This window comes from Chrysemys picta, chromosome 3, assembly GCF_011386835.1.
Source record: "Chrysemys picta bellii isolate R12L10 chromosome 3, ASM1138683v2, whole genome shotgun sequence".
NCBI lineage: Eukaryota > Metazoa > Chordata > Testudines > Emydidae > Chrysemys > Chrysemys picta.
This window is the reverse complement of record NC_088793.1, coordinates 175,378,929-175,396,833: the sequence shown is the minus strand read 5'-3', so window position 1 is coordinate 175,396,833 and position 17,905 is coordinate 175,378,929. Positions and strand designations below refer to the sequence as shown.

General features: G+C 46.0%; 1 protein-coding gene across 6 annotated transcripts in view; it reads right to left on the bottom strand.

Moving 5' to 3' along the window:
- PRKCE (protein kinase C epsilon) overlaps window positions 1-17,905 on the bottom strand; it is a 498,954-nt gene that overhangs the window by 161,860 nt on the left and 319,189 nt on the right. For all 6 annotated transcript variants that reach the window (XM_005296118.5, XM_042855165.2, XM_005296119.5 and 3 more), the window contains 3 exons: window positions 8,015-8,174; window positions 4,664-4,698; window positions 1,686-1,771 (listed from right to left, as the gene is read on the bottom strand). In XM_005296118.5, the coding sequence (XP_005296175.1) occupies window positions 1,686-1,771; window positions 4,664-4,698; window positions 8,015-8,174 (281 nt within the window). The remainder of the gene's footprint in view (window positions 1-1,685; window positions 1,772-4,663; window positions 4,699-8,014; window positions 8,175-17,905) is intronic.

Here is a 17,905-nt window from a genome sequence, read left to right as displayed (position 1 = left end):
CACCCACGAAAGGTTACACCCAATTAAATCTGCTCAGGAATTCAGATCTCCTTGTGGACACTGCTCAAAATCATTGTTAGCCAAAACACTGGTGAGGCAGGGCTATGTCATAACCCATGAAAGAGATCATGTTCCGGAGTGAAAGCACATCTGCTCCCCAGATCAGGGGACAGAATATTCACTGCAGAGGTTAAAGAGTTGTTCTAATCTGAAACACACTGCAAAAATGGCCCTGGAGAATGCCAGCAGCTGGTGTGTCAGTGACATCCAGTTAGCGTACAAGTAAAATTCAGTTAGCGTACAAGTAAAAATAAATAAATAAATAGAAGGTGGGGGAAGTGTTTCCTCCACCCATAAGTGCCAGGCCTGCAAACTCAGCCATTGGCAGACAGTATACTTTACAGCATCTTTTATGCTACTCCAAGTTATGTGGAGGGGTGGAAGCAAATCTGGTTGGCCTGGCCCATAATTGCAGAAGCACAAAGGTGGTTTAAAACCACCTCTACGCACCCTCTCTATTTCCCCAAATTGCAGGCTGTGTCTTCACTGACAAAAATGGTTTGTCTTACCACGGAATAATCCATGCACATTAGCTGTCCTTCTGTAAAAAGAGAATGGAGACAAGGCACTGCAGTTTTACTACAAGGTAAACTAGGGGATCTCATCTAATTACCTCACATTCACACTACAAGGCCATTGGCTCCATTTAGGATTGTACAGCAAGATAATTATCACGTGTTAGTTATCTCACTGTAAACATGCACCTTTGGTCAGTGCAGACAAAACCATACTGTGCATTTGTTAGCCACAGCTCAGGATCTGGGACCAGGTTTGGAGTGAGATTTTTGTCTTCTTTAAAAATGTACATCCTTTGAGGTGGGAGTCCTGTGTTCTTTTATATTTAGAGCAGTGGTGAGTACTGTTGGTAGATATAAATAATAATATAATAATTTCCAAGCTTAGTAAGACAGTTTATTTCATTATCAGCAGACATTATTTGCTTAAATATCTGGTAACATATACTAGATAGATAGATAATCCCTTTTATATTATGCACAACAAATTTCTCCATAGCTGTGAAGTAACTGTTAGAAAAGCTGTTAACTACACAGTAACTGGTATAACCTCTCCTGTGTTATTTTATAACTATGGGCATTATTCAATGGAGAATATTACATGTTTTGCTTTTCTTCCACATTTGGAAGCCCGGCATGCAGTTAGAGCAAGCCCCCTGTAAATAATTTATGTCACCTCTGGGCACTCTTTTATGTTAACATATGATACACAAGCAGAGACTTTATACTACTGATAGCTAATGAATCACCCACTTTAAATGCAATTGGGAGGAAAAGGGTCTGAACCTGCTCCCAGTGCATTCAATGGCAAAACTTCCATTAACTTCAATGGAAGCAGGATAGAAACGAAAAAGAGCTTTGAGATGTCAGAGAATTTTGATTTTGTCTAACACTTGCTAGCCAGGAACAGACTGCTTTACAATTATTCCCAAGCAAATGGAGCTGTTATGGTGATTTGTCATTCAAAAGTAAATGTTATACTATGTGGAAACTGGAAGGGTGTAAACAAACTCCATACCTTTTTGTTGATGAAATGGAGGAGGCGGTAGTGACATGAATAGATAAAAAGATTTCTTTTTTATTTAGAGCATTTATTTTATAAATATTTACCTCATCATGAGTTTCCTGTTTCTTTAAACCAGCACACTTAGTTATTATAAGCTCATGGCATCTCTTGTGGACTACACAAGTGCAAACTGTAAACAAAAAGGGGATGAAAGAATAAGTTTTCATGAAGACAGTTTTAAAAGTACAAGCTTGAAGTCAAAAGGCTAAGACACTGGATCCCTTCCCCTGGGATATGAAAGACATAGGCTAAAAAGGCCCAGATCCTCAAATTGTTGTTGGGAGCATTGTCGTAGTCATGTTGGTCCCAGTATTTGAGACACACAAGGTGAGTGAGATAATATATTTTATTGGATCCAATTCTGTTGGCACTGTCGCTGGAACATTTTTAGTAGTGGGCGCACTGAAAGCCAGCCCTCTTACCCCCATCCACTACCCCACCACCCCCAGCTGAGGCGGGGAACAAAGCCCTGAGTGTGGGGTGGCAACCGGGACCCTGGGCGTATGAGACCAGCAGCCTAAGGAGACAGGCAGGACCCCAGGCGTGCGGGGGTGGCAGTGGGGAGCCGGTGGGTGCTGCAGCACTCCCTGCACCCATAGTTTCCGCACCTATGTCTATTGGTGAAAGAGACAAGCTTTCGAACTATATAGAGTTCTTTTGCAGATCTGGGTTGACTTGAAGATGATCTCGGTGCAGGTTGAAAGCTTGTCTCTTTCACCAACAGCACTTGGTCCAATAAAAAGATATTACATCACCAGTCTTGTTACTTCCGGATCAACAAAGGTATTTAGGCTTCCATCAGTGTTACTTAGGGACCCTAAATACCTTTGAGGATCTGGGCCAAGTGACTTGTGATTTTGGGTGTACAATTTAAAACACCTTAAAGGGTCCTGACTTTCAGAAGGTGTATTCTTTGCACTTTCTGAAGATCAGGCCCCTTTAAGGGACTCTCAGGATGGGCAACCAAATCCAAAGCACCCAAAATTATAAACCATCTATAAAACTCTCAGTCATAGCTTAGTTCTGTCACTAGATAGCAGCTTATATAAAACACTCGTTATTTGTTTAGCACAGTCAATGGGACCAGCACTATGTAAGACATGAAGATAGAAACAGCCCCTGCTTAAAGAGCTTTCAGGCTAAAAGAAACACAAAGGCACATGGGATTCACTGTAAAATCAGAAAAAGGAAGAAGTGAAGTGATTTTATTATTATTATTACTAATAATAATAAATGAAGATTTCCCATTGTTTCAGCAGGCAAAAGTGCTTTGTCAATATCCAGTGTCAGTCACATTTGAAAAAAATAAACAGACACAGTAGACAAATATCTGCAGATACAGCAGATGGGATAACAATTACAAGGTTATCAATCCATCGTTCTCAAGATGATGAAAAATTGTCCTTCATGAAAGAAAGACTGGCTACTTTTGATAACAAGACACTGAACTAGATGGACTACTGGTGTATTCCCAGAGGTGAAAGTAAGCCGTACCGGCAAGAGCCAGTGTGCCGTGCCAGGGTGGCCCGGCTTCCCGGGCGGCAATTTAAAGGGCCTGGGGCTCCCAGCAGTGGCTGGAGCCCCAGGCCCTTTAAATTGCCACCAGAGCCCTGCTGCTGGAGTCCTGGGGTAGCGTCAACGGGGCTCCGGGGGTTATTTAAAGAGCCAGGGCTCCTGCTGCCTCTACTGCCCTGGGCCCTTTAAATAGCCCCCAGAGCCCTGCTGCCAGAGCCCTGCTGTCAGAGCCCTGGGGTAGCAGCGGCAACTGGGGGCTCCAGCAGCGGTTTAAAGGGCCCGGGGTGGTAGCGGCGGCTGGCTCTGACTCCTCCCATCCCCGCCCCTTCCGCCCAAGGCCCTGCCCCTTCCGGGGGCCAGAGCCGGCCCCAACCCAGTCCCTATTTTCACTTTCACACCTGTATATTCCATTATATCAATTCTTATTTTCTTATTTACATAAGTGTCTTAAAGTTTTTGTTACGATGAGAAAAACTAATCTTTTCAACTCTCTCATAACTGAAAAATAACAATGCATCTTGCTCAAACTTTCCAAAAATATAATCTTTGGCAGAGACCAAAGCAGGAAAAATTTCATCCCCCAATGTGACTGTTTTGAAAAGTTATGAGCATAGGAAATTAGAGGTAAAAATGGAAACACTTACTCAGTCTTAACTATAACATTTGCTACCGGTGACATCTATAATTATCTAATCTAATTAATTACAGTATTTTGCCATTAGCACCTCTCATCCAAGGTTCACAAATGCTTAACAACATGGGATAAAGCTTCCACTTTTTCAAGAGCAAAAAAGTGAGAAACAGAGTCCAACATTTCCAGAAGTGTCCACTGTGACAATATGGGAAATCTGTCCATGTACAGCTTTTGAATTCTGCTTGCTATTGGGGACTCTCTCTGTGTATCTGTGTCAGACTGCAATCTCCATTTTGAACATGGGGTTTGTTTGTCTTTTCTGATGTCTTTTGCCTCCACCCTGAGCTAAAACCCACAGGAGGTGACAGCTGGGCCATGAGGTTCAACTTAGTCAATACCAAGGACATGTGCCAAGGATGCCAAAGAAAGAGATGGTGGTTGAAGCCTACCCAGAATCACGGCAGCTTAAAAGCACATAGGCCCAGTGGGAAGGACCCAAACACTGCAGTCTGCTCAGTGTCCAACAGGGGGAGCTTTACCGGGGCTGCAACACCCACTAATTTTCAATGGCCAGCATGAGAGATCTGATTTTCAGAGATGCTAAGTATACACTGCTCCTAGTCACTTCAACTTAACCACCCCTAGTTAATGGGCACTTTTGAAAATATGTCTAAGAGACTTGTTCTCAGTCACAAGTCAGTAACTGATTCTGTTATAAAACCTACGTATTCTGATTCATAGTCTTGTGCTCCAACCCTGCTCTTATATATACACACTATGTCTGATGAGTAGTGCATAACTCTGCTTATTTATACATAACAGCAATAATATATTAGTATCTATTCTAGTTTCTCTCTGTAGATTTTCTCTTACCTTGACATTGGTATCCCTGTTTTCCTATTACACCCCTGTAGATAAGAACATACATAAAGTATTTTAGAAAATGTAAAATACATAAATAAAAAAAGTCACACTCTGCTGTTTTCTTCTTCTATTGGCCAGGTTCATGATTCACTAGAACATTTTCCTGTAACCCACAGCCTGTATGCTTCATCATTGGACTAGTTTTCACATCATCCTCTTAATATGGGAGAAAGGTACATCACATGACTGGGGGGAGGGGGTGAATGCACCATCTGGATCATGTACTTGGTGCATTCCTACTTACTCATGGACAGTTCTCAGTCTACTAAACAGATGGAATCCTAATAAACTGAAACTTACTTTTGCTGATATTTTTCTTTTGTTTCTGAACTGTTGCTTGATTAGAATTTCTCTTTCCATGCCCAAAATTGACAGTGTCTACAAAATGTATATGTTGTCCATCTTTTATAATGCTGCATTTATTCTGCAACTATTTTTGGCGTAACTAGACTTATTTAAACCTAAACCCATGATGTGCACAATGTGAAAACAAGAAAACTTCAGGATGTGGAAGGCCCTTTGTGCACCTTTTGCAATTTCTCCCCAAACCATGTCAAATCTTCTCTAGCCTAGTGCCCAGTCCTGCTGTCCTTTCTTACATGAGTCCAAACGACTTGAAAGTATGTGACTTCACTGTGATAGGCCTCTACTTATAAAGTCTTTAGAATAGGAATTTTGAACCAGATTCTTTTTTTTTTATATGGAGATATACCTATCTCATAGAACTGGAAGGGGCCCTAAAGGGTCATCAAGTACAGTGCCCTGCCTTCACTAGCAGGACCAAGTACTGATTTTGCCCCAGATCCCTAAGTGGTCCTCCTCAAGGACTGAACTCACAACCCTGGGTTTAGCAGGCCAATGCTGAAACCACTGAGCTATCCCTCCCCCAATGCTTCTTGCTACCCTAAAGTAAATCTGGCATAGCTCTACTGGAGTCACTCTGGATTTACACTGGAGTAGCTGAAAGCCAAATCTGTCCCCAGGCCTTTTCTTTGTAAAGTAACACACATCTGTGCATACCTGTAATTCATAAAATAAATCATTTTTGAAGTGGAGCTCTTAACTTAGTGTTATGTTATGATCTTTGTTAATTCAGACATGCATTTTAGGCTGAAATGTGGGAACCTAAAGTAACCTAAATAAAAATGGCCTGATTGTCACATGTGCTGTGCACCGGCATCAACTTCACTGGGATTCGTGGGTGCTCAGTGCTTCTAAAAATAGGGCCACTTTTGCCTAAATATGAATTTAGGAGCTTAACTTCAGGCATCCTAGCCAAAATTTATATTCTTAATATTAGGCTCATAAGTCTACTTTCAGGCACCTACATAGAAGTGGCCTGATTTTCATTGAAGTCACTGAGAGCTGCATTGCGCTGCATCTTTGAAAAATCAAACCTCTTTGATCTAGATGTCTAAATATGTATTTAGGAGCCTAACTTTGGGCACTCATTTTAAAACAAAATTGGACCCAGGTTTGAAAATTTTGGCCTTCTTCAGTCCAATGGAGTTGGAAAAATCCTTGCTGATCTACTAAAGGATACTAACAATATGCTCAGATAAAGTTTGTGAAAGTGACTAGGTTTTTCTCTCAAAGGTTGTTTGTTATATTCACTGCTGGAAGGAAGTAGCTCAGAAATGAAGAAGCAGAGTAAAGATATTTGATGGTCTGATAGGATATCTTGGGTGAAATTCTGGTTACACTGAAATCAATGACTTAAATGGAGGTAGGATTTTCCTCTTGGAGGAAGTGACAATCCCCTTTTCTAGAATCCTCATTCTGGATGGTTTCTGCATGCCTGCTGACATTTTAATTCCTGAAACACCCTGGGCTCACATCCAAAATATCTGTATTTTCTAGGGGTTTTCTTCATCAAAACTCAAGCTTTTGAAAGCTTCAGGGAAAAAAATTGGCCATGAGTACTTCCTCCTCATACAGAAGGCATTCAGGATAGCCACCAAAAGAGGGAGGGGTTAGGAAGGCACATGGCCAAATTCAGTTTCACAATGATTCCACTCACTTTACTGAAGTTACTCTGAATTTCTGCCCATGTAACTAAGATCAGAATCTAGCTCACACTGCATTAAATGGTGATTATTAACTGAAAAATGTATTTGTTTAACTTTTTAAACAAGTCATACCACAGCTCTATGCTCTCTTTGCTCTTGTGAAGTCTAGCTCTGCAGTGACACTTACAGTTGTGAAATATGAGTTTTTAGGCTAGCCGGTACAGTAGTGAGTTACAGGAATCAGATCCATTTTAGATATTAGGCCAGACAGGACTGAGCTCTGTAATTTAGAGAAAATCCCAAATTTTATCAGTCATAATGGAAGGTTTTGACAGGTTTCCGTTATTGTATGCAAAAACTGATGATGAATGAACATTAAAGAGGAAAAGAATTAAACTGCTGTACCGCTCTGTGGCAATTTCCTGCAATATCTTTGGGCGATCTCACTGTGTTAAGTTTATGTGTCATTGCGAGCCCATGGGGGACGGTGACCACAGCCCTCCAGGACCTAAGAACAGTGCAGGGAGAGGGGGAAAGGGGAGGGAGCTATTAGGCAAATTCACTCAGCTTGTAACACTTCCGGGGAGTTACCACCACCTGGACAGGCTCACACATACTAGTACAAACTGGATTCTCCAGAGACCAACAGACAAAGAAAGGACTTTGGGATAAACAGCCTCAGTTTAAACTGACTCAGGGCCTTCTTTCTGATCCAGCAAATGGAGAGAACCTTCAGTCCAAGGGAAGGGTTGGAAGGACTGACACCTGCCAAGCCTGAGGCTGGAGTTGGGGTGACCTCTGGTAAGTTTTTTAGCATGTGTGTAGATTTTTATTGTTTTTAATACATTTTCTCTGTAACGCTTTCACCTTAAGAATAGATGTGTTTGCTTAGACAGAGCTGTGTTGTAACTTAGAACTGTGGGCAATTGCACCATTTATATTTTTCACAAAGTATGTGAAGTGCAAATGCTGGCCTAGTTAAGCAGTCTGTCTTGCTCAGAATAACACGGTATAGGCAGGGAACTGTGCAGCCTGGAAAAACCCTGGTCAGGAGGAAGAGAGACGAAGGTCTCCATCTGAGAGAGAGGTGACAGCTAAGGACCTGGGAGCTTAGAGTGGGTGCCCTTTCTGGACCATGGAGGGGTCATACAGGTGGAGTTCCCCTGACCTGTGGACACGCTCTACTCCTTTTGGACTGCTGCAAGACACAATGGAACCTCAACAGTTCAATCCAAAACAGCATGACATTTGCAACAACAACAACAACAAAAAAGCCAAAGGTTGGTTATACCATATAAAGTCTCGGCAGTGCGAACAATATGTTGGTTGCCTAAGGTAGGTGGCCATAAACTTGTGTCCATTGACTTGATGAACTCTGCGTCGCACAGCACCCTGCCGCTTTCTGGGACGCATCCGCTCTCTGAATACACGTTCTTCATTGTCTTTGGGTGCTGAAAAGAAAAAGCACAGGGGGGAAAATGATAAGCATAAAATCATCCCAGACACACATTCGGAGAACCAGACATGCAAGGGAAAAATCAAAATCGAAGTCTTAAAAAAGCCCCGTGTATCTAGCTGTGCAATGAAACTCGCTTCCACAAAACTTGGTACAGGCTCTACCATAGGCAAAGCAGAGTTATGTTTATTTTTCTCATTTAGGGCCTAATGTTAATGGGATATGCCTCTTACTGACGTCAGTGGGAGCTGAGGTTCTAAGCACCTCTTATAGTCTAACCCTTTCACTGTAAACTCCATTGGGCTGGGATGAAATCTTCTGAATTTTGTATAGCTCCAAGCACACTGCAACTACTTAAACAATAAACATTGCAATTCTCCAAAGTCCTCAGAGATCTCAACTCCCACTGCCTTCAGTAAGAACAGAGAGCGCTGCTGAATACCCCAAACTTGGGGAGAGCTTAAATGCAGAACAAAATTGTCTCAGCTGGTCTTTTACTCTGAAAAAGGTAGGACAAAAACTCCATATCCAAACACCTGGAAAACTTTGTGGAAGTTCCGATTAGGACCTAAACTTTGTGGTTCTAGCTCTCCTCTAACAATAATATTATTCTTATTAGTTGTCTATATATTTGAGGAAAGGGAGGTAGTCTCATTAACTGGTGTTTGTACAATTGCAAGCAAGTGGAAGCTTTCGCGGATGGGGAAGATGAAAGTTTAAATTATTGCTTCAGACTCAAAACGCTTAGAAAGACCCTCCAGGACCCCATGGGGTGTTTTTCAGAGTTGGATTGGAGGTTTATGCACAATTCCCAGGAACAAATAAATAATCCTTTGTGACAAAGTTCCTCCTCTATCTTGATGGGTCCTGCGCTTATTGGCGGATTTTCTTGCCTCAGAGATTCACGATGTGGGTTGGGGAACAGCCCAGAGACCTTCCCCTCTGGGGGAAGCCACAGTCCAGGTCAATTGGGAGGTTTGGGGGGAACCCAGGCCCTCCCTCTACTCCGGGTTCCAGCCCAGGGCCCTGTGGACTGCAGCTGTCTATAGTGCCTCCTGTAACAGCTGCATGACAGCTACAACTCCCTGGGCTACTTCCCCATGGCCTCCTCCAAACACCTTCCTTATTCTCACCACAGGACCTTCCTCCTGGTGTCTGATAACGCTTTTGCTCCTCAGTCCTCCAGCAGCACACCCTCTCACTCAGCTCCTTGCGCCTCTTGCTCCCAGCTCCTCACACTCGCACCACAAACTGAAGTGAGCTCCTTTTTAAAGCCCAGGTGCCCTGATTAGCCTGCCTTAATTGATTCTAGCAGCTTCTTCTTAATTGGCTCCAGGTGTCCTAATTAGCCTGCCTGCTTTAACTGGTTCTAGCAGGTTCCTGATTACTCTAGTGCAGCCCCTGCTCTGGTCACTCAGGGAACAGAAAACTACACATCCAGTGACCAGTATATTTGCCCTCTACCAGACTCCTGTACCCCACTGGTCTGGGTCTGTCACATATCCCTCCCCCTGCTCAACACCAAGGGGTTGGACAGCTTGGGACGCCAGGGAGTGCAGACATGACAAGCCATCGGCATTGCCATGACAGCTCCCTGCTCTGTGTTGCACATGGAACTGGAAAGGTTGGAGGGATAAGAACCATCTGGTCACCCTTGTGGTGTTCACCTTGTTCCGCTGCATCCATTGAAGAGGGGCGTGGTCGGTCACGAGGACAAATCTGTGCCCGAGCAGGTAGTAGCGCAATGTTTCCATGGCCCATTTTACAGCAAGGCATTCTCTCTCCACCACTGCATATTTTTGTTCCCTTGGAAGGAGTTTCCGACTGAGGTATAGAATTGCGTGTTCCTCCTCCCCGACCGTCTGCGATAGAACGGCCCCCAACCCTACATCTGTCTGCAGGATAAACTCCTTGGTGAAATCAGGGGCTATCAGTACAGGGTTACTGCAGAGGGCAGTCCATAGGTCTGTGAATGCTTCCTCTGCTACGTCAGACCATCTCACCAGATCAGGTCCACGGACTTTCACTAAGTCTGTCAGGGGGCTTGCCCTTGTGGCAAAGTGGGGGATAAATCGTCGGTAATACCCCACCACACCTAGGAACGCCCGGACTTGTTTCTTGGGACTTGGTCGGGGCCAATTTTGGATGGCCTCTAACTTGTTCACTTGGGGTTTTACCAGACCTTTTCCCACAATGTAGCCAAGATATTTGGCCTCTGTAAACCCTACAGCGCACTTGGCAGGGTTTGCTGTAAGGCCAGCTCGCCTGAAGGTATCGAGGACTGCCTCCACCTTCTCCAGGTGGGTTTTCCAGTCTGGGGTATTAATGAACACATCGTCCAAGTAGGTAGCAGCATAACTGTTATGCGGGCGTAACAGCTTGTCCATGAGGCGCTGGAAGGTAGCTGGGGCCCCATGTAGTCCAAAAGGGAGGACAGTATATTGAAAAAGACCCTCTGGTGTAGAGAATGCAGTCTTTTCCTTTGCGTCTTCTGCAAGGGGAATCTGCCAGTACCCCTTTGTCAAGTCTAGGGTAGTCAAGTACCGGGCATTACCCAGATGGTCCACTAGCTCATCTATGCGAGGTATAGGGTACGCGTCGAACTGGGATACTTTGTTTAGTCGCCGGAAGTCGTTGCAAAATCTTGTGGTGCCATCAGGTTTGGGCACCAGCACGATTGGGCTGGACCACTGACTGTGGGATTCTTCGATGATCCCCCACTCAAGCATTTTTTTTATTTCTGCTTTTATTTCCTCCCTTTTTGCCGCTGGCACCCGATAGGGCCTCATTGTTACTCTGGCCCCAGGGTTCGTGACGATGTGGTGATATGTCTCGGTCGTTCGACCCGGTTTTGTCGAGAACACATCTTGGTTCCGGAAGATCATCTCAGACACCTCATTCTCCTGGTCTGGTGTTAAATCGGGAAACACTCTCACCTGTTTGGAACGCTTGTTTTCCTGGGTTAGGTCTTTTTGGACCATTGTGCATGCCTCTTGTGCATGCCACGGTTTCAGAAGGTTAACATGATAAATCTGTTCTTGTTTTCTGCGTCCTGGCTGCCGCACCTTGTAGGTTACTTCCCCCACAGGTTCAACCACCTCATAGGGCCCCTGACATTGGGCCAGAAGCTTGTTTTCTGCCGTGGATACCAACACCATAACCCGATCCCCTGGTTGGAATATCGCACTTTCGCCTGGCGACTGTAATGGGCTCGCTGGGCCTCCTGTGCCTTCTCCAAATGTTCCCGTACAATAGGGGTAACCCGGGCTATCCGGTCTCGCATCTGCATTACATGCTTTATTATATTTCTCCCCTCATTGGGTTCCTCTTCCCAGATCTCTTTGGCGATATCTAGTATGCCACGGGGGTGACGCCCGTATAATAACTCGAAGGGGGAAAACCCAGTTGAGGCCTGTGGTACTTCCCGGATAGTGAACATAAGGTAGGGTAGTAGGGTGTCCCAATTCTTCCCATCCCGACTTACCACTTTCCTTATCATAGCCTTGAGGGTTCGGTTAAACCTTTCTACCAACCCATCAGTCTGCAGATGGTAGACTGAAGTTCTCAGAGTAGCAGCCGTGTTAGTCTGTATCCGCAAAAAGAAAAACAGGAGTACTTGTGGCACCTTAGAGACTAACAAATTTATTAGAGCATAAGCTTTCGTGGACTACAGCCCACTATATGCATCCGAAGAAGTGGGCTGTAGTCCACGAAAGCTTATGCTCTAATAAATTTGTTAGTCTCTAAGGTGCCACAAGTACTCCTGTTCTTCTTTTTGAAGTTCTCAGGGTACGTATATGGAGCAGCGTACAGAGGTCCTTCATTAGCTTCGACATAAATGGGGTTCCTTGGTCGGTTAATATCTCCTTCGGTAGCCCCATTCGGGCAAAGATCCCCACCAGCTCTTTGGCTATAGTTTTAGAGGCCGTGTTCCGCAGGGGGACGGCTTCTGGGTAGCGAGTAGCATAGTCCAAAACAACAAGTATATATTTGTGGCCCCGAGCCGTCTTCTCCAGGGGTCCCACTAGGTCCATGGCTATTCGCTTGAAGGGGACCTCTATGATGGGAAGGGGTACTAAAGGTGCCCTCAAGTGGGGATGGGGACTGTGCAGCTGACACTCCGGGCAGGAGGCACAGTACCTCCACACTTCTTCATGTACTCTGGGCCAGAAGAACCGTCGTAGGACTCGTGCCAGGGTCTTCTCTACCCCCAAATGCCCCCCAAAAAGATGACTATGAGCAAGACTTAATACAGCATTCTGGTGTTTTTGAGGTACTAGGATCTGCTGTACCTTCTGCCCCTGTACTGGTGCAACCCGGTATAAGAGATCCTTCTTCATTATGAAGTAGGGTCCTGGTCCTTGGGTTTTTCCTTCCATGGGGACCCCATCTATTTCAGTCACCTCCTTCCTAATGTTGTCATACCTTGGGTCTTCTGGTCCCATCCAAAATTTCCTCTCCCTGGGCTAATCTGCCCAAGATCTAGGGGCCCAGTCTCTGTTGCCTCTACTGGTTCAGAAGCATTAGGGTAGGGGTCAGACTCAGGTGCTTCTCCCTCCTGCGTGGCCTCCTTTTCAGCTGCGCGGGTCTGCCTACCTACAAGAGCGACCCTCTGGCTTTGGGTCAGTATTCGGATTCCCAAGGCCTTAGCTGCCCTTCTTTCCCTTTTTGTCTTTCTACCCTGTCTGGGAGTGGAGAACAAATCTGGGGATATTTCAGAGAAGATTGGGGGTTGACAGTCTGCTGGGATGCCTCATCAATTTTAGGGTCCCCATCTTTCTCCAATCCCCCTACTGGGAGTAAGTTTCCAAACTCTGGGATGTCCCTCCCTATGAGCACCGGGAATGGGAGTTTAGGGACTACACTTGCTGCTACCTCAGTAGCGTTCCCTGGGATCTCGATTTCATAGATTCATAGATTATAGGACTGGAAGGGACCTCGAGAGGTCATCGAGTCCAGTCCCCTGCCCGCATGGCAGGACCAAATACTGTCTAGACCATCCCTGATAGACATTTATCTAACCTACTCTTAAATATCTCCAGAGACGGAGATTCCACAACCTCCCTAGGCAATTTGTTCCAGTGTTTACCACCCTGACAGTTAGGAACTTTTTCCTAATGTCCAACCTAGACCTCCCTTGCTGCAGTTTAAACCCATTGTTTCTGGTTCTATCCTTAGAGGCTAAGGTGAACAAGTTCTCTCCCTCCTCCTTATGACACCCTTTTAGATACCTGAAAACTGCTATCATGTCCCCTCTCAGTCTTCTCTTTTCCAAACTAAACAAACCCAGTTCTTTCAGCCTTCCTTCATAGGTCATGTTCTCAAGACCTTTAATCATTCTTGTTGCTCTTCTTTGGACCCTTTCCAATTTCTCCACATCTTTTTTAAAATGCGGCGCCCAGAACTGGACACAATACTCCAGCTGAGGCCTAACCAGAGCAGAGTAGAGCGGAAGAATGACTTCTCGTGTCTTGCTCACAACACACCTGTTAATGCATCCCAGAATCATGTTTGCTTTTTTTGCAACAGCATCACACTGTTGACTCATATTTAGCTTGTGGTCCACTATAACCCCTAGATCCCTTTCTGCCGTACTCCTTCCTAGACAGTCTTTTCCCATTCTGTATGTGTGAAATTGATTTTTCCTTCCTAAGTGGAGCACTTTGCATTTGTCTTTGTTAAACTTCATCCTGTTTAACTCAGACCGTGTGCTGTGGCTGGCAGTTGGAAGGTAAGTGGCTGATTTTTACTGGGATGGTGGGGTAGTAACTAACTGTCCCATGGACACATGTTATCCCCGTACGTTTAGCCTGTAGCAGCCGACTACGCTTCACGAGCTTCCCTGAGATAAGCGTGATAGCACTCCCCGAATCAACCAGTGCCGTGGTCCCTACTCCATTTAGTTTCACTGGTCTGGTATACATATGTGGGGTTAGTGAGACCCCCACAAGGTGGATTAGGGAGCATGGATCTGCCCAGTTCCACAGGTTACACTGCATAGACTCCTCAGCATTGGGACACTGTGCAGCTATGTGTCCCCACTCCCTGCTGGCATAACATCTGTATGGTGCCCTAGGCATTCCCCGGTCTCTTGGTTTGGGCAGTCTAACATCACGATCCTCTTCTCCCTCAGTGCTCCGACTCTTTGTGGCCTCTGATGGGCCTTCAGCCTCTCTCTTTTTCCACCTGGGCCCTCCTGATGGCCCAGTCACCCAAACTTTAGGGCTTGGTGCTGCTAGCTTAACCCGCGGTGCCTCTTCCTTAACTGGTCGGGTCAGCTCCCTCGCTGTCCTTCGCCTCTCTATCAGGGCAACAACCTCGTCATAGGTGGCGGGTTCGTTCTGGCTTACCCAGGCACGAAGGTCTGGCGGTAATCCCCTCATGTATCGGTCGATGACCAGAACCTCTAGTATCTCTTCCGGACTCCGGGACTCTGTTTGCAACCACTTTCGTGCGAGATGGATGAGGTTATACAATTGGGACCACGGGGTTTTGTCTTCCTGGTACCTCCAACCAGGATACCACTGGGCCCGCACTGCGGTCGTTACCCCAGATCTGGCCAGGATCTCTGCTTTCAGCTGGGGGTAGTCTGCTGCAGCCTCTTCGGGCAGATCATGGTAGGCCTTCTGGGCCTCCCCACACAAGAATGGGGCAAGAATACCAGACCACTGATCTCGAGGCCAGACCTCCCGTAGGGCTGTCCTCTCAAAGGCCAGAAGGTATGCCTCTACATCATTCTCCCGCGTCATTTTCTGCAGCCAATGGCTGGCCTGTATGAGCCGCGTCCCATCATGGCCGCGGTTCAGCTCTGTAAGGGTCTTTATCTGGTTTACCAGTTCCCACAACATAGCTTGGTCTTGGGCAGTCTGGTCCATCAGCAGGCGATTAGTCTCTTGCTGCAGCCGCATTGCCTCCTGTTGGGCGGCTGCCTGGACACGGGCAGCCTCCTGCTGGGCCACTGTGGCTTGTATCAGTGCCCGCACTACGTCATCCATTGTGATGAAAAAAATAAATAAACCCTCTCTCTTTTTTTTTTTTAAATCACCCTCCTTCTTCCGCCGTGCTGTGCACACCAAGATCCCACCCCTGACACCAGTGTGACAAAGTTCCTCCTCTATCTTGGTGGGTCCTGCGCTTATTGGTGGATTTTCTTGCCTCAGAGATTCACCATGTGGGTTGGGGAACAGCCCGGAGACCTTTCCCTCTGGAAGAACCCACAGTCCAGGTCAATTGGGAGGTTTGGGGGAAACCCGGGCCCGCCCTCTACTCCGGGTTCCAGCCCAGGGCCCTGTGGACTGTAGCTCTCTATAGTGCCTCCTGTAACAGCTGCATGACAGCTACAACTCCCTGAGCTACTTCCCCATGGCCTCCTTCAAACACCTTCCTTATTCTCACCACAGGACCTTCCTCCTGGTGTCTGATAACGCTTGTGCTCCTCAGTCCTCCAGCAGCACACCCTCACACTCTCAGCTCCTTGCGCCTCTTGCTCCCAGCTCCTCACACTCACCCCACAAACTGAAGTGAGCTCCTTTTTAAAACCCAGGTGCCCTGATTAGCCTGCCTTAATTGATTCTAGCAGCATCTTCTTAATTGGCTCCAGGTGTCCTAATTAGCCTGCCTGCCTTAACTGGTTCTAGCAGGTTTCTGATTACTCTAGTGCAGCCCCTGCTCTGGTCACTCAGGGAACAGAAAACTACTCATCCAGTGGCCAGTATATTTGCCCTCTACCAGACTCCTGTACCCCACTGGTCTGGGTCTGTCACACCTTCTATACACTGTTTTGAAAACATAGCCCTGTGTCTCCTCCAGAAGTTTCCGTATCTGTCAGGCAATTGTTCTGGATGAATTTGCAGCAAATACCTGTGTTGTGATGTCCCATTATTTAGGATACAGCAGGTGAGTTAAATAAATCATATCGCATTAATTTGAATGGATATGTGCGCATTTATATCTTTCCTCACAACAATCAAGCCCAGCATTCAGAAGTGCACCTGCTGCACCACACTTTAGGCAGAGTTTTGCTGTGGAATTCGCAGGGTTTCTGACCATTATTTGATCCACCCCCATCATTCCTGTTGAAGGTAGAAAACTGGCAGATCAGCAAAGAGAAACTTCAAGTAACAGTAGAAAAACTATTTCTGTTCCCAGCAAATAAATATCCATGTCCCCCCAAACCACTCCTTCAATCCATGCTAATTACTGACACACTCAGCAGAGAGCCCAAGGACTAGCAATCTCTTTCTGTCTATACTCATTGGCTCTAAATAAGGTACTTTTAAAGCACTCCTCATCTTGGTATCTGCAAGACAATACCTTTGTTTCCACACACAACATAAACCACTTTTACTTCTTCTTTCAATGGTGATGAATTCTCAAGAGGGCCTTCTCTACTAAACTTAGATCTAAAAAAAGTCTTTAGCTAAATTTAACCAATGGCACTGCCACATTCTACAAAACTGGTTACCACTAAGTTCTTTCAGATGCCCAGATAGACACAAGAGGGTATATCCAAAAAGGGATTTAGGTGCTTTACTGCCACGTTAGAGGTCTAAGATCCTCAACCCCTGCTCAGCTGCTGTCTAATCCTGAAGGTGCCTAAATTCCCTAGGCACCTAAACTTCCACCAGTGGGCATGCACAAAACCAACTAAAGTCCTGACACCACCCAGCCACTCGACATCCTAGCTCATGCCTAAGCCCCTGCTGGATTCCCAAACTAGGCATTCCCCTGCCTATTTTGCCTGTGGGGCCCGATCCAGTAGATATTCTCTGAGCACTCCTAACCCGCACAAAAGACAGCCAAGGGTGAGCAGGCCCAGAATTTTTGTGGCTGGCAGGTGCATCCTGATTACCCAATAGCCCAAAGATTAAGGCACCCAACCAGGATGTCCAAGAGCCAGGTTTGAATCCCCACACTGCCTAGTTTGGAACCCAGGAGGACTCCCACCTACAGGGAAAGTGCCCTAATCAGTAGGCCATTGTGTATACTGGGGAGGGGCTCTCTCAATCTCTCCTGCTGAAACTTTGCATAAATAAATTAAATACTCACTGGGTCAGAGCGAGATAGACTCTACAGACCACTGGTTAGGGCACCCCCCCAGGACATGTAAGAGTCAGGTTCAAATCCCTGGTCCAATGAATATGTATTTACACAAAGTGAAACAGTGTCAACAGGAGAAATTGGGTATTATGGGATGAGGGTCTCTCAGTCACCTGATGGTCAAGGTATTCACCTAGGATATGGAAGGCCCAACTTCAAGTCTCTGCACCCAATCAGGCAGAGCAAAGATTTGAAAACAAGTCTGCCATACCTCAAGTGAATACCCTGAGCCATTGGCTATAATTAGGAGTGTGGGTCTACTTTTTTTATGATAAAGGGATGACCTGACTTAGGCCCCTAAGTCCAGGAGAGGGTTCACTGCTGTTAGTCCCAAGCAAAGAGAGGTGCTTCCCTCCCCAGCCCAGAGTTAAGCGCCTAAATAGCTTTAAGCAGACCACAATCCCCCTCTTCTGCATTTCACTCCTCACAAGCTTAGGCAGCTCCCCCCTTAGTTTGCTGGCTTCTGTGAATCTCATTCTTAGGTGCCTAACTCTCCCCATCCATTGCATAGGGAGCCAGAGCACAGAGGTGACAAGTAACTGGTGATAGTGGGAGTGCGGGAGCACGTGACTGCCCCATGTGTTGACTCTATGGGTGGGGCAGGCGCATTCTCACCCATTTGCCCTA